The sequence below is a fragment of the Anabrus simplex genome, chromosome 14, assembly GCF_040414725.1.
Source record: "Anabrus simplex isolate iqAnaSimp1 chromosome 14, ASM4041472v1, whole genome shotgun sequence".
In the NCBI taxonomy this organism is placed as follows: domain Eukaryota; kingdom Metazoa; phylum Arthropoda; class Insecta; order Orthoptera; family Tettigoniidae; genus Anabrus; species Anabrus simplex.
The window spans coordinates 37,186,149-37,201,806 of NC_090278.1; the positions used below are offsets into that span (position 1 = coordinate 37,186,149).

Here is a 15,658-nt window from a genome sequence, read left to right on the forward strand (position 1 = left end):
TTTATGTCCTCCTTAATTCTGCCATTGTTAGTTATATTACTACACAAGTAACATTATTCATCTAGTTCCTTTAAAATTCAATTTCCTAATCTAATATTTACTGTATCACTTGACTGCATTCGACTGCACTCCATTACTTTTGTTTTGGACTTACTTATTTTCATCTTGTACTCCTTACACAAGATTCTGTCCATACCATTAAGCAATTTCTGTACATCTGCAGACTGAGATAAGATATGGCCTAACAATATCATCAGTAAATCTGATGGTTTTGATTTCCTCTCCTTGAATTGTGATTCCATTTTCTAATTCCTCTTTGATTTCCTTTACTGCCTGTTCTACAGAGACATTGAAAAGCAGGGGGGACAAACTGCAAGCCTTGCCTCATTCCTTTCTGGATTGCTGCTTCTTTATCAACTTACTAGCTGTAGTACCCGGCGTTGCCCGGATAGTTTTTGAATGTTTACCTTTAATATTTGTATTACCAGTTAGTTGAGTGTGAAGTGAATGCTTATAGAATTATTTTTGAGATGTTGATTTTACGACTTATCATGTAGTTTTATAGTTATTTAGATGTATCTGATTTCAAGTTTTAGAGTATTTAATTTTCGAGTAGACACTAATCTCGGTCATTTTATACTATTTACTTTTAAGCCCTTCTCAGCTCCTGCCTCGATGGAGGCTGAACGTGGACTTAAACGCTATCCACAGCGTCACAGTTTGTATCAGCGACACATAAACAATGGATTTCGACATTAATATTGGTTATTTTCCTTATTTTTGCAAGTCAGCCCCTCTCATTCTCCAACACCAGCGGGGGCTAAGTGTATCTGACCCCCACAGTAATGTTTTCTATATAGTAAGTCATGTGTATACCAAGTTTGATTGAAAGATATGCTAAAACATACACACATACATCCTTAAACTGTGTCCCTTTGGACGTTTTCAATTTTTTGCCAGTTCTCATCCGCCTGCCGAGTAGGACTGAGCTTTATCTTAAACAGCATCCAGAGTGTTACAGTTCATCTCAGCGACCCCGAAAACTATGGATTAGACCCAAATTTCGGTCGTTTTCGGTTAATATTTACATTCCTCCCCTACTTTAGAGGCTAGGAGTCTCTTACCCCTAGGGTATATTTCTCCAGACAGTAGGTCCAGTATACACACATGCGTCCATTCTCTCCGTCATTTTCGAAATTTTGTTTTTCACTTTTTCTCACCGCTATGCTAAAGGAGGCAGAAATTTGACTTCTAAAAAAATTGGAGCGTTACTATTCATCTCAGCGACCCCGAAAAGAATGGATTCAACACTATTTTCGATTATTTCTACATCTCATCCCGTCGTAGGTGTGCTAGGGTTGTCATACCTCCACGCACGTTGTCTCCTGATAATGAGTCATAAGTGACCAAGTTTGTTTTAAATTGTTCCCGTAGTCCCGAAAAGTATGGATTCAACACTAATATCGGTCATTTTCAGTCTTAATTACATTTTGTACCCTTATCTAAGGCTTCAAGGGGTGTCTTTTCCCCTTAGTATTTTTTTTTCAGGTAGTAGGTAATATTTGTATTAAGTTCTGCTGACAGTTATACTGGAACGTACAAAAAACATCCCTAATCTCGGTCATTTGGATGTTTTCTGTTCTTGACTCCTTCTCACCCGCCTGGCAATTGGGGATCAACTTGGACTTAAACGACAACCGGAGTGTCACTCCTCATTTAAGCGACACCTAAAACCATGGATGTGACATTATTTTCGATTATTTTATATCTAACTCCCTTCCTAACCACTTACCACAAAAGGGGCCTTAATTTGGACTTTAAATGTCCAGAGTGCCACTATTCACCTCAGCGACCCTAAAAACTGTGGATTCGACACTAATTACGAATATTTTTATATATCACTCCCCCTTGGTCCCCACCCCAAAGGGGGATGAACTTGGACTTTAAAAAATCCCGGGGTGTCACTATTCATCTAACCGACCCCAAAAGTATGCATTCGACACTACTTTCGATGATTTTTATATCTCACCCCTTCGCCCCCCGCCCCTATGGGTTCCTGGGGTGCCCTAACCCAAGTGGTTTGTCTCCTAATAGTAAAAATCCGGAGTGTCAGTATTCATCTCAGCGACCCCGAAGAGTACTGGACATTCTTTTCGATTACTTTTATACATCACTCCCCCCTTGTCCCCCACCCTAAAGGGGGTTGAACTTGGAATTTAAAAATTCCCGGGATGTCACTATTCACCTAAGCGACCACGAAAAGTATGGACTCGACACTATTTTCGATTATGTGTATATATCACTCCCCCCTCGCCCCCACCCCAAAGGGGGCTGAACTTGGACTTTTAAAAAATTCGTAGTGTAACTATTCATCTCAGCGACCCCGAAAAGTATGGATTCGACACTATTTTCGTTTATTTTTATATATGACCCCCCTCGCCCCTCACCCCTAAGGGTTCCTGGGGGTGTCTTACCCCCACGTGGTTTGTCTCCTGATACCAAAAATCCGGAGTGTCGCTATTCACTTTGGCGACCCCGAAAACTATGTATTTGACACTATTTTTGATTATTTGTATATATCACTCCCCCCTCGCCCCCACCCTATAAGGGGCTGAACTTGGACTTTTAAAAAAATCGGAGTGTCACTATTCATCTCAGCGACCCCGAAAAGTGTGGATTCGACACTATTTTCGTTTATTTTTATTTATGACCCACCTCGCCCCCCGCCCTTAAGGGTTCCTGGCGTGTCTTACCCCCAAGTGGTTTGTCTCGTGGTACTGAAAATCCGGATTGTCGCTATTCACTTTGGCGACCCCGAAAACTATGTATTTGACACTATTTTCGATTATTTGTATATATCACTTCCCCCTCGCCCCCATCCCAAAGGGGGCTGAACTTGGACTTTAAAAAATATCCGAGTGTCACTATTCATCTCAGCGACCCCGAAAATTGTGGATTCGACACTATTTTCGTTTATTTTTATTTATGACCCCCCTCGTCCCTCGCCCCTAAGGGTTCCTGGCGTGTCTTACCCCCACGTGGTTTGTCTCCTGATACTGAAAATTCGGAGTGTCGCTATTCACTTTGGCGACCCCGAAAACTATGTATTCGACATTATTTTCGATTATTTTTATATATCACTCCCCCCTAGCCCCCACCCCAAAGGGGGGCTGAACTTGGACTTTAAAAATATCGGAGTGTCACTATTCATCTCAGCGATCCCGAAAAGTATGGATTCGACACTATTTTCATTTATTTTTATATATGACCCCCCTCGCCCCCCCGCCCCCAGGGGTGTTTGGGATGTCTTACCCCCACGCGGTTTGTCTCCTGATACCAAGTCATAAGTGTATCAAATTTGGTTGAAATCGCTCCAATGGTTTGGGAGGAGATGTGGTACAAACCCACCCACCCACATACATACAATGACTTTTATATATATATATAGATGAATATGATATCCTGAGTAATTCACTTCCATCTGAAAACAGACCAATGTAAAGGTAATTTCATCCAATGGTACGAGTTCTTACTCATCACCATCATCATCATAATCATCATTATCATTATTTTCCAACACTAGTTTCTCGGGTGTGGTGTACAGGTACACACCATCTTCTCTTGTCTTCATACATCTTCTGTTCCAGGTCATCTTCACATCTGTGATCTCTCTCCTCTGCATCTGATTTTACCATTTCTATCCAGTATTTCCAGGGCTTTTGCCCTTGATCTTTTTCCTCTGACAGTATGGTCAACATATTTTATGGCAGGCCTTTCGCTGCTAATTCTCACAATGTGTCCATACCACTAAAGTGGTGGTGGTGATTATTGTTTTAAGAGGAAGTACAACTGGGCAACCATCCTCTATATAAATAATCAGAGAGAAAAAATGGAAGGGGTCCGACACTTCGAAAAATGAGGTATCGGCCAAAGGAAGACAAGGGCCACGAAGGGCGTGAAAATGAAAGACTCCCTAGCCCTCGCAAACCTAATAGCGTCGGGGTCGGAAAAGAACAAGAGTTGACCAAGGGAGGTCGGATGGGATAGATGAAAGTGAGGAGCCTGGCACAAGTAAGTGGAAACAATGCCAGGACTCAGCTCAAGGCCCCGTGGTCGCCAACCCACGCTCCAAAGTTCAGAGCCCCTGAGGCCCCTTTTAGTTGCCTCTTACGACAGGCAGGGAATACCGTGGGTGTTATTCTACCGCCCTCACCCACAGGGGGATACCACTAAAGTCCGCTCTTCTTTATTACACTGGTAACGGGGACAGAATACTCTTGATCCTATTTGTGAGCTCACAACATTAGCCTTGCTGCACCTTGATCCTGGGAGAATACACATCCTAAATACTTCAAACGATCCACCTGTTCCAACCTGACATTCAGCACTCTTCGATTTCTCCTCTACTGACATCACTTCAGTCTAGGAAATACTAATTCTCACACAATATCTCTTTTCAAGCTTCAAAATATTAGATCACAAGTTTTCAGCACACACTGTTATCAAGACCAAATCATCAAGCATAGGCCAAAGCTCTTAATACATTTCTACCTGGCTTAATCCGTCCCTGCCATTTCATACCTTTCAGTAACTGATTCATGTGTATTATGCATATTAAGGGTGAAGAATGACATTCTTGTCTGACTCCTGTAACTCATTCTGCCATCAATCAATCACCACTGATCTGCATTTAGGGCAGTCATCCAGTTCTCTATCAGTTGTTAACCTAGTTTTCGTAAATAATTCCTCCTCTTCCTACAAATTAATATGGTATTTGCACAAATTTGTTCGCTGGAATTCCAACTCTATCTTCATACTGTGACATTCCTACTTTTAAAAACACCGCTCAAACTTATTCATCTACTAATGTCACTCCACGCAAGCTCTCTACTGACAGCTCTGATCACACTGCTTAGTCGAGCAGCTCGCCTACTTTCTTCCAAGTCTTCCCAGCCCAAACTTTGCAACATTTTTCTAACTCTACTCTTTTGTCGGAAATCACCTGGATCAAATCAAGCTGCTTTTCCAGCTGGATTTTTCCAGTTCTCGAATCAAGTAATCCCGGTGAGGGTCCTATACACTGGAACCATACTCTAGTTGGGGTCTTACCAGAGATATATGCCCTCTCCTTTACATCCTTACAACAACCCTTAAATACCCCCACAGCCATGTGCAGAGATCTGTACCCTTTATTTACAATCCCATTTATGCGATTACTTCAATGAAGATATTTCCTTATATTAACACCTGGGTACTTAAAGTGATCCCCATAAGCAATTTTCTCCCCATCAATCCAGTAATTATTCTCACTGCTGCCTGATCATCAACATAAATGCCTTAGATTCCCTGATACCACAATCCCTCACCATGGTAATCTGGTAATCTGTCGTATGCCTTCGCTAGATCTACGAAATACAAGCATAGCATTTTTCAATTACTTGACACATAAAATTAAACAACAATAAATTACCTCCGGTCAGGAAGCAGGAACAGTTTGGCATATGGATTACGGGGCTGGCCATTACTTCTCGGTGTAAGGCCTGCTGCGCAGACTACCGTCACTACGAGCTGTAGTGCACCCGCATCAAACCACAGCTTAACCTGCAAATGAGACATATGATATGTATTATGGAATTGATCAATAGCATGTAGGTACAGTATGACACAAAAGGAACATCAGTATTTCTTCACCATCAAGAGACGATGAGGAATTAATTTCTCTTCATAGCATAACATCATTTTTAAAAAAGAAAGAGATTGGATCATGTGGACAACATCATGCTAGTTGGTTAAATACGTGAAGGAGTTGAAGCAGTCTTAGAACTTTCAAGGGGAGCACTGAAGACAAATGGACTCAGAATTTGTCATAAAGAGACGGAGTATATGTTCTGTAACTTCGCCAAGCCAGAAGTTCAAGGTCCACCTAATACAGTCTACCTATTAGGTGAACTGCTGGTAATGATGGACAAATTCAAATACTTGGGCTCTGTTATTGGCACTGATATCATGATCGATGATGATGTGAAGCACCGCATAAATGTTGGATGGACAAAACGGTATTTGCTAAGAAGTGTCTTGTGTGACAGGCAGATGCCTGTAAAGCTGAAAGGCAAGATATATAAGACTCTCATCAGACCTACCCCTCATTTATGGCACTGAATGTTGGGCAAGGCACAAGAAGCATGATCAGCAAATGCACATCACAGAGGCAGATGCTGCGATGGTCAGCGGGTGTCACTCTAACTGACTGATAGTGCAATCAGCACATGCGAGGAATGTTTAATACTCAGAAGCTGGAGGAATGTTCCTATTTTTAATCTGCTTTACGTCGGATCGACACAGATAGGACTTATGGTGACGATGGGAGAGGAAAAGTCTATGAGTGAGAAGGAAGTGGCCATGGCCTTAATAAAGGTACAGCCCAGTATTTGCCTGGTGTGAAAATGGGAAATCACAGAAAACTATCTTCAGGGCTGCTGACAGTGGGGTCTGAATCCACTATCTCCCTGATGCAAGCTCACAGCCGCACACCCCTAACCGCATGGCCAACTTGCCCAGTAGCTCGAGGAGCGGCAGTTATGCTGGTACAAAAAACATACATTGTTGAGATAAAGATCATCCCACACACAGAGCTCCTGCCATCGAGGATCTAAGGAGAGAGTAACGATATCCTAGAGCAATGTGGTGATGAACAGCCAAAAAGGCTTTGAAGATTTGAAGAGAAACAGCATTCCAGTGGCGCAGACATCTAACCGAAAGGAATACTCTTTGAGCGATACTTGGGAATGTCCGTTATGGGCACATAGATGGCAAGGAAAGAAGAAGAAGAGGAAGAAGAGTGGATCCATTTCCAAATCTGATTAACTTATTGCTTCTTATGACAGCAGTGTTCTCCCTAGGACTAACCTAGATAGGTATTAGTTACATAATATTAATACATATTTGAGTCATCAGGTGTTCCAAATAATCAGTCAGTCAGTCAGTCACTCACTCACTCAGCAGGTTTCTATAGGACATGAAGATCCAGCACCGATCTCACAAATTGCCTTCACTGAACTCTGCTTTGTGCGAGTTCTTGCCAGTTGTTCACATTCAGACGTCTTCTTAGCTTGAAGATTTTGTTTTTCCAGGAGCTGCATGGTCTTCTCACTGGTCTTTTTCCTGTAAGTTCTTTTTTAAAGATTCATAAGACCATCCTATCATTTTCCATCCTTAGAAGATGACCAGCCTATCGAAATCTACTAGAATTGATGGTGTTGATTATTGGTGCTTGCTGTGATAGTGAGTGCATTTCTTTATTTGATCTCTTATTCCAGGTTTGAGATACAGAATCAAAATATGGTCCAAATTTTTCCTGTAGACTTTATTTTCGAAAACCTTGAAGTGATGTTCTTCTGTTTTTGTTAAACACCATGATTCTGAACCACAAGTTAGAACTGGCCTGATGAAAGTATTGTATATTTTCAGCTTTGTATTTCTCATCAAAAATTTTGATCCCAATAGAAGCTGTAGAAAGCTTTGTTAGCGTTCGGTATTCTAACTTTGATTTCCACTTCTCTTTGATTCTGTTCACTAATCACAACTCCTAGGAACTTGAAAAGCTCAACTCGTTCAGAAGTATGTTTACCAATAATCAGAGGTGACCAGTTCTCATTCACGTCAATATTTCTTTCTATAATCATGTACTGAGTCTTTTGGTCATTAATTCTGAAGCCTAATTTTAATGCTGTCTCCTTAAATTCAATGAACAATTTCCGTATTTCAATCCCATTTCTCCCTATGAGTAAAATATCATCTGCATACGCAAGCACTTTATGATACTGTCCGAGATGTATTCCCGCCGGAACTAATTTCAGTGATCTAATAACTTTTCCAAGAGCAATACTGAAGAGCAGCAAGAATAGTAGTAATAAAACCTAAAAGTACAGTTCAGCATGCCATTTGTCTTAACTGGAGCATTACGTAACAGAAAATTGCAAACAATGAATTATGAACGGGAAGTTAACAAACTAACTAGCCAGCTGGACTCACATCAGCAACAAAGTATTACAGCACTGTAGGAACTGAAATATTTGTAGCCTCCATGGCTCAGGCGGCAGCATGCTGGCCTCTCGCCGCTGGGTTCTGTGGTTCGAATCCAGGTTTTTCTTCAGTTACTCCTGTTTTCCCTGACATCTTTCATTCCAGCCACTCTCTCCAATATAATTTAATTTCATCTGTCATTCATTAACCGTTGCCCCAGAGGAGTGTGACAGGCTTCGGCAGCCGGCACAATATTCCATTCCTAACCCGGTCAAATGATTGGAAACAGGTTGTGATTTTCATACGACTGAAATATTTTATTATAGGACCAAAAAACTGTTTTTGTTTTATTCGTAAAAGAAATAGTCCATTCCTTCCTCTATCAGATAATACTGTCAATTAAGTCATTCTGCCATTTCTAAATCCCTTAGCGGACATTTAAAAGGAGAGTGCTATGTATTTAAAGGCCTACGACACGCCCTGAAGCAGCACAATATGTTATGACCTTGTGGCTCAGGGCAGAAAGAGAAGCCGTCATCAAGAGAAAATGAGAAGATGACATCAGAAGTGGCAGAAAATATCCAAGGAAGGAAGAATTAGGAGGTCTGAAGGGGAGACGTATGGTGCAGGGCAGTTCTGAAATTAGTACGTAGGTGGTTTGAAAAGTTCTCGGAATGTACTAGAATTAAGTATCTTACCTCGGTGGAACTGCTTTTATTTTTCAACATAGTCTCGCTGTAGACTAATGCATTTGCTCCAGCGATGTTCCAATGCCTAGATCCCATCTCGAAAATAAGATTCCTCCAGGCCTGCAAAATACCTCTCCAATTCGGCTGTCAGTTCTTCCCTTGTAGAAAATCTCTGTCCACCGAGGAAAATTTACAGCTTGGGGAATAGATAAATGTCTGATGGTGTCAAATCAGGTGAATAAGGTGGATGTGGCAACAATTCGTACCCCAGTTCATGAAGTTTTGCCATGGCAATAACACTTGTGTGCAGCGGAGTGTTGTCCTGATGAAAGATGACCTTTTTCCTTGCCAAACCAGGCCTTGTTTCGCATATCTTTTCCTGTAGTTGGTCTAGGAGGTTTGCATAGTATTGCCCCATAATTGTTTGACCAGTAGGAAGATAATCTATCAGCAGAATGCCTTTTGCATCCCAGAAAACTGAGGCCATGACCTTTTTGGCCGAACGCACTGCCTTTGCGTTCTTTGGTGGTGGTGAATCAGCTTCCACTGCTTTGACTGCTGTTTTTTTCTCTGGGGTATAGTAGTAAACCCAAGTTTCATCTGTAGTCACAAACCGGTGCATAAAATCTTGTTGGTTGCACTGAAAACGGGCCAGACTTTTTTCAGACATTTCCAATCTGGTGCGTTAATAGAGCAAACGCCTGAAAAGCCAACATCTAATTTTTGATCAGATTATTGTCCAATGTCAAGAGCAACGGCACCCATCTTGCTGATAATTTTTTCATACCCAATTCTTTGGTTAAAATATAATATACCCATTCAGAAGACATCGCTACAGCTTCAGCAATCTCTCGCACTTTCAGTCGACGATCCTCCATGGCCATTTTATGCACTTTTGCGATAAATTCTGGGGTCGTAACACTTTTTGGCCATCCACTATGGCGATCATCATCCAAGCTCTCCCCACCAAATTTAAACTCGCTGGTCCACTTGGCAACAGTTGAAAATGAAGGAGCAGAGTCCCTCAGTGTGTTCTGAAAGTCGGCATAAATTTCCTTTGCTTTCATACCTTTCTTTACAAAGTATTTAATAACTGCTCGAATCTCAGATTTTCCCATTGTCACAAATCACTACGCAGGAACAACAACAACAAAGAGTCGTCACTACCACACTCCTGCAGCTAGAGCACTGACGCGCCACGTGTTCACTCACAAAGGATGTGTGATTATTGCGCGGGAACCTCGTTGCTCTAGCACTGACATCTAGCAGTGATTCCGAAAATGTTTCAAACCATCCTCGTAGGTATTCTTTTGTTTTCTTGCTTTAAAATTTTTAAATATTTTGCTCTGTACAAAATGCTCCTTGTGATGCAATTCTTATCACAATTTGTTTTAACTTGGTGAGATTGTTCTGAAAGGTAGAAGCATTTAAATTTGTAATGAGTGTTAAAATACTTTAAATTTTAATATGTTCAGTTTGGATTAATATTGAATTAAAAGAAATAGATTTCTTTAAACATTTCTGGACAGAATAGTATTCATCTGATACTAACACCCATTATTAAATGTCAACAAAATTTCAGCTTGATAATACGAAAATTGTAATGCAGGGGACTAATTTTGAAGTATAAAAAAAATTAAAACAACATTTGAACCAACATGGCTACATGCCTCTAATTTGATAAAATGTGTGTTTAATTGTACCTTAATGCAACAACTAAATTTGGGAAAAATTGGATAAAAGCTATAAAATTTTCAAAATTCTGTCCTAACTCCTCTTAAAATAAGTTTGAAATTTAAAATATTTAAGGATTTAAATAGAATTTAAATATAAATGTTTACAACTTTCTAAATATTTGAGTATGACTCGATAGAATGTGAACATGTTCTTTAAAAAACAAAACATATCATGCTATGTTTAATTAAGTAGTTTCTTTCTCAGGAAGCTTATCAATTTATTTATTCAATATATTAGTTTCAATGAACTGAAGAATCGAACAGTTATACATTATTTAAGTACATAGGCCTATCGTCTGCCTGATGGCCATGATCGTTAAGGCATGAAGTGGTTAGTCAGTTTGAGTCTCATTGGTGGAAAATACACAATGACCATTATCACAAGCAATGCCAAGATCCATAGTGTTTCATGCATAATGGTACTGATCCTATGTAATGTAGACCCATGGTGTTCTGCACATAATAGTACTAATCACAAGTATTCTCATGATTCTAATGTCATCATCCCTTTAAGTCACCTCTTACGACAGGCAGGGGATACCATGAGTGTATTCTTCGTCTGCATCCCCTACCCACAGGGGGTTGTGTTTTTGGTCCACATGAGTTATTTTATTTTGCTCAAGTCCACCGGCAAGCCGGTCAGGACCCCCTATCTGCCACGAGGGAGTATCACCTCTCTTCCTGCTACGACAGAGTAGTAGGTTCGTGGCCATTGTGTTTATCCTATTATGTGTTCCTTTTCTTCTTCCTGTTGCTCTATACAATATATGACTTAACCACGCAAGCCAGTTTGACGTGTACGTGTATGGACCTTTAAAACATAAGCCAGGAGCGGTTTGATTTATACCTGTACGGACTAGGCTAGCAATGTTTTAATGTACATCTCCGTGCCAAATGTTGGTTACCAACGTGAACTTTTAGCACAGCTCGCAGCACAGGGCAGTATCTTCTACCATAATGCGGTACTGTGTTGGCATACAAGGAATTTGTTTCATCAACGTCGATTGTTGTAAACAACATGGCAGCGTCCTCGCATGGTCTGTATTTATCTATTGCAGCTCTCAAATGCACATTAGGTGAAAGTAGTGATGAGAATAGTCCGAGTGATAATGAAAGTGTTAGTGATGATGATTATGACACCAGGAAATTACATGTGATGTAAATAATGATAGACCGGGCGAGTTGGCCGTGCGCGTAGAGGCGCGCGGCTGTGAGCTTGCATCCGGGAGATAGTAGGTTCGAATCCCACTATCGGCAGCCCTGAAGATGGTTTTCCGTGGTTTCCCATTTTCACACCAGGCAAATGCTGGGGCTGTACCTTAATTAAGGCCACGGCCGCTTCCTTCCAACTCCTAGGCCTTTCCTATCCCATCGTCGCCATAAGACCTATCTGTGTCGGTGCGACGTAAAGCAGCTAGCAAAAAAAAAAATAAAAAAAAAAAATAATGATAGAAATACAAGTGAATGCTCACCCGAGTGGTCATGGACACCTGTTGATTCAAATTTTATTCCAGTAAGAAGGCAATAAGGCATTTTTTACTTTTTTTACTTTGCATGCCACATCTGAATGATACGAACTGAATATCCACTTTATTTGAACAAAATCAGACAAGTCGTTTAGAAGTTATAGCAATGTTTGTGACAGCATGTCATATTGTGATATTTTCCTAAAATTTATTACTGCTGTAGGGTAAAACTTGGCCAACTTTTAATACCAGCTTGAAGGGTTAATTTTACACTTGTTTGTTCCTTTAAAATACTTCCTCATAACAGGCACAAGAGTTTCAAACTCCTTGAGGCAGTGCCTACAAAGATCTTCCTGGTACCGATCTAACAGCTGAAATGTTTACTCTCATCTTAATTGCCTCACGCCATTCACTACATGACGAGCCTCAATGGTCTTGAATCTAGGAGTTGGCAGGAGTATATTAATTGTGTAAACCTCTTCCTTTCTGCTGCAAGTTACACCACTCACTGAATGCCCTTTCTCTCAGTACTCTTCTCACTTTTCTGGCGTCAGTTATTTCTAGGTGAGGATGTAGCAAATTGTCAGATAGAAAGACATTGAGGGATTGTAGTGAGAGAGTTATTTCTTCTTTCAGATTTCTTGTAGCATGGATGTATTCATCACCTGAGCTTAATAGTACCTTACAGATGTTAATGTGCTGGTATCATAACTATAGAATTATTTGTGTCAACACTGGAGTGATTCTTCATTTTCTGACATAAAATTGAACCAGAACAGGAAGTAGAGGAAAATGATAAAGGTCCAACAATAACAAGGAGGGAGTTTGAATCAACACTTCAGCGATTACATGAAAATAAAGCTACCTGTCCAGATAACGTATTTGAGGAACTGCATAAGAATATGGGAGAGAAACTGAAAGAACTTCTATTTGCCATGATGCAGATGCTATGCTGTGATGATGGTGAAATTCCCGAAGACTTCATCAAAAGCAAAACGGTTATGATACCAAAGAAGGGAAGTAGTATAAAAAGTTCCAATCACAGAACCATAACTCTGCTCTCTCATACATCCAAAACTACTATCAATACTAATAAGAAACAGGAAAAATAACAAATTAAATTTGCAAAATGATCAGGACCAGTTCTCCAAAAAATATTACAAAGGAGGTTGGAGATGAATAGGAGTACCTATCTAGCATTTGTAGATATTGAAAAGGCTTTCAATAATGTGAGTTGGGGAAAAGCTACAGGTATGGACTGGAAAGACAGGAGACTGATATTATGACTCTATGAAGAACAGATCACAATGGTAGATATTGGAGGAACTATCCAGACAACAAAAATCCTGAAAGGTATAAGACAGGGCTGCTCTCTCTTACCATACCTTTTTAATGTATTCATCGAAGAAGCCATAAATAAGATTAAGGCAAATACCAAAGAAGTAAATGTAAATGGGCACCATATCCAATGCATTTGATTTGCAGATGACATCGCAATTGTAGCAGACTCCGAGAAAGAGTTGTCTAAGATCCTGAATGTATTGTCATTAGCATTGTCAGATTCACGCTTAAACATTAATGTCAAGAAGACCAAGATATTAGTTGTGAGTAAACACCCTGAACGAATTCAAACCAACATCAAGCTTACTGACAAGATAGTGGAACAAGCCACCAGTTTCCCTTATGTAGGAAGCCTGATCACCAATGATAACAGGCGAATAGCACTTGCCAAACAGGTGTTTAGTAATAATAGAAATCTTTTAATCAGTGTAAATTTTTTTCTAGTTGCTTTACGTCGCACCGACACAGATAGGTTTTATGGCGACGATGGGACGGGAAAGGGCTAGGAGTTGGAAGGAAGCGGCCGTGGCCTTAATTAAGGCACAGCCCCAGGGCTGGTGTAAAAATGGGAAACCACAGAAAACATTTTCAGGGCTGCCGACAGTGGGGTTCAAACCTACTATCTCCCGAATACTGGATACTGCAAATTTAGAAGCCATTTTGGAATTAGGAAGAAATTTGTGATTTCTTTTGTATGGAGTGTGCTATTCCATGACTGTGAATCTTGGACAATCAGAGATCAGGATAGGAAATGACTGGAAACATTTGAGATGTGGATCTGGAGACAAATGCTAAGTATTAAATGGACTGAAGAGAGAACAAACTAAAGTGGTCTAGAAGAAATTCAAGGGAAGAGAGAACTGATGTTAATGACGCAAAGAAGAGTAGCTAAATTCACTGGGCACAAGATGCGACACAATACCTTTCTTACCAATCTGCTGGAAGGAATAATCACGGGGAAGAACGGCCAAGGACAACCGAGGAAAAACTTCCTTCAAGACTTGGCACAGAGTCTCCATTATGATTCTTACTATGAAATAAAGTGAGGAGCTGAGGATAGGAAAGAATGGTTGCATAAACAAGGCATTGTCTATAGACGCTGATGATCATGATGACATGAAAATAGGAGAAAGGGCCAATATATCTATCACATCTTCCAGGTTTTTTTCTTTTAATTTATTTCAAACCATGAATGCAATTAATTTCTTTCAAATTCACATACAATATTCTTACATTAGAATTTGGTGAAATGTCTTGCTTTTATAGACCAATATTAATAATCTTGACCATAGTGGCCGGTATTTGATCCATATTGACTTGATCACAACAAATATGTAGATTTACTGGCATGCAAAAGAACTCCTGCGGGACTAAATTCTGGCACCTCAGCGTCTCTGAAAACCATATACAAGTGGAGGCACATGCTTCCCCTAGTGCACCATCACTGCGCTGTCCTACATAGGAGACTTCCAGTGGTGTCTCAATGGCGCACGACTGCCAGCGTCTTGGGAAGGTGTAGCATTCCAAATGATGAGCTCACTGCTACACTGGGGTGAAACGCTGGTAATTTCATGAAAGAAAAAGCCTAAAAGAGCTTCTTAAATGTTTTTACCATAAAAGTAGTTAGTAGGACGTAAAGCAAATAACATTATTATTATTATTATTATTGATGATAGCTCTCCAACTTTCATGTCAGAGAGCCTTTTCCATAAGTGTTACCCAAATGTGTGGACTCCCACTTCTTATTGTAATTGGTCTATAAACAAATATGTAGGTGGATGGTCCGCCTAGTCAATACTAAATATTAATTATTTATATTTATTTACATAAGTCTAGTACATGTTTCGGAAATCTATATACATTCCCTTCATCAGCTAGTCAAATTAAAATTAAAATTCCTGTACACAATTAAGACCTAATTAAAAGGGGGGGCCCCCCATTAAGAAATCCAGAACTATTGCCAATATAATTTAACATTTAAAAAATCAAAGTGTGAATTCACGGAATTAAATTCCATCTAGTCGAATACGATAAAACACAATAAAATAGAGTCTGTATGCATTAAAATATTGTGCACTTTGTTCTTGTTGTGGCGTTAGATCACTGTGTACTTGATGATCCGATGATTTCTTGTAAAATTCAATTGGAGTTAAGAATAAAAGAATAGTGCAAAAACTTGTTGTCATGCCGCAACTATCCGTTAATGGGCGTGTTATGCAGCCAGGTGATGTGAGCTTAAAATGATCTAAAAGAGGGAAAAGCAAAATAGAAACTATAATCGGAAGACTATAACAAACAAAATGAGAATACAATGCGTAAAATTATTAAAACTTACCAATATTGTGTACAAGAATTTTAATTTTAATTTGACTAGCTGATGAAGGGAATGTATTAAGATTCCCGA

The 15,658-nt window shown here is 39.9% G+C and overlaps 1 protein-coding gene across 1 annotated transcript in view; it reads right to left on the reverse strand.

The window, feature by feature from the left end:
• The window catches only part of Rim (Rab3 interacting molecule), a 738,199-nt gene that overhangs the window by 370,890 nt on the left and 351,651 nt on the right, over window positions 1-15,658 (reverse strand). Inside the window, exon 8 of the mRNA XM_068230365.1 lies at window positions 5,471-5,601. Coding sequence (XP_068086466.1) covers window positions 5,471-5,601 — 131 coding nt within the window. The remainder of the gene's footprint in view (window positions 1-5,470; window positions 5,602-15,658) is intronic.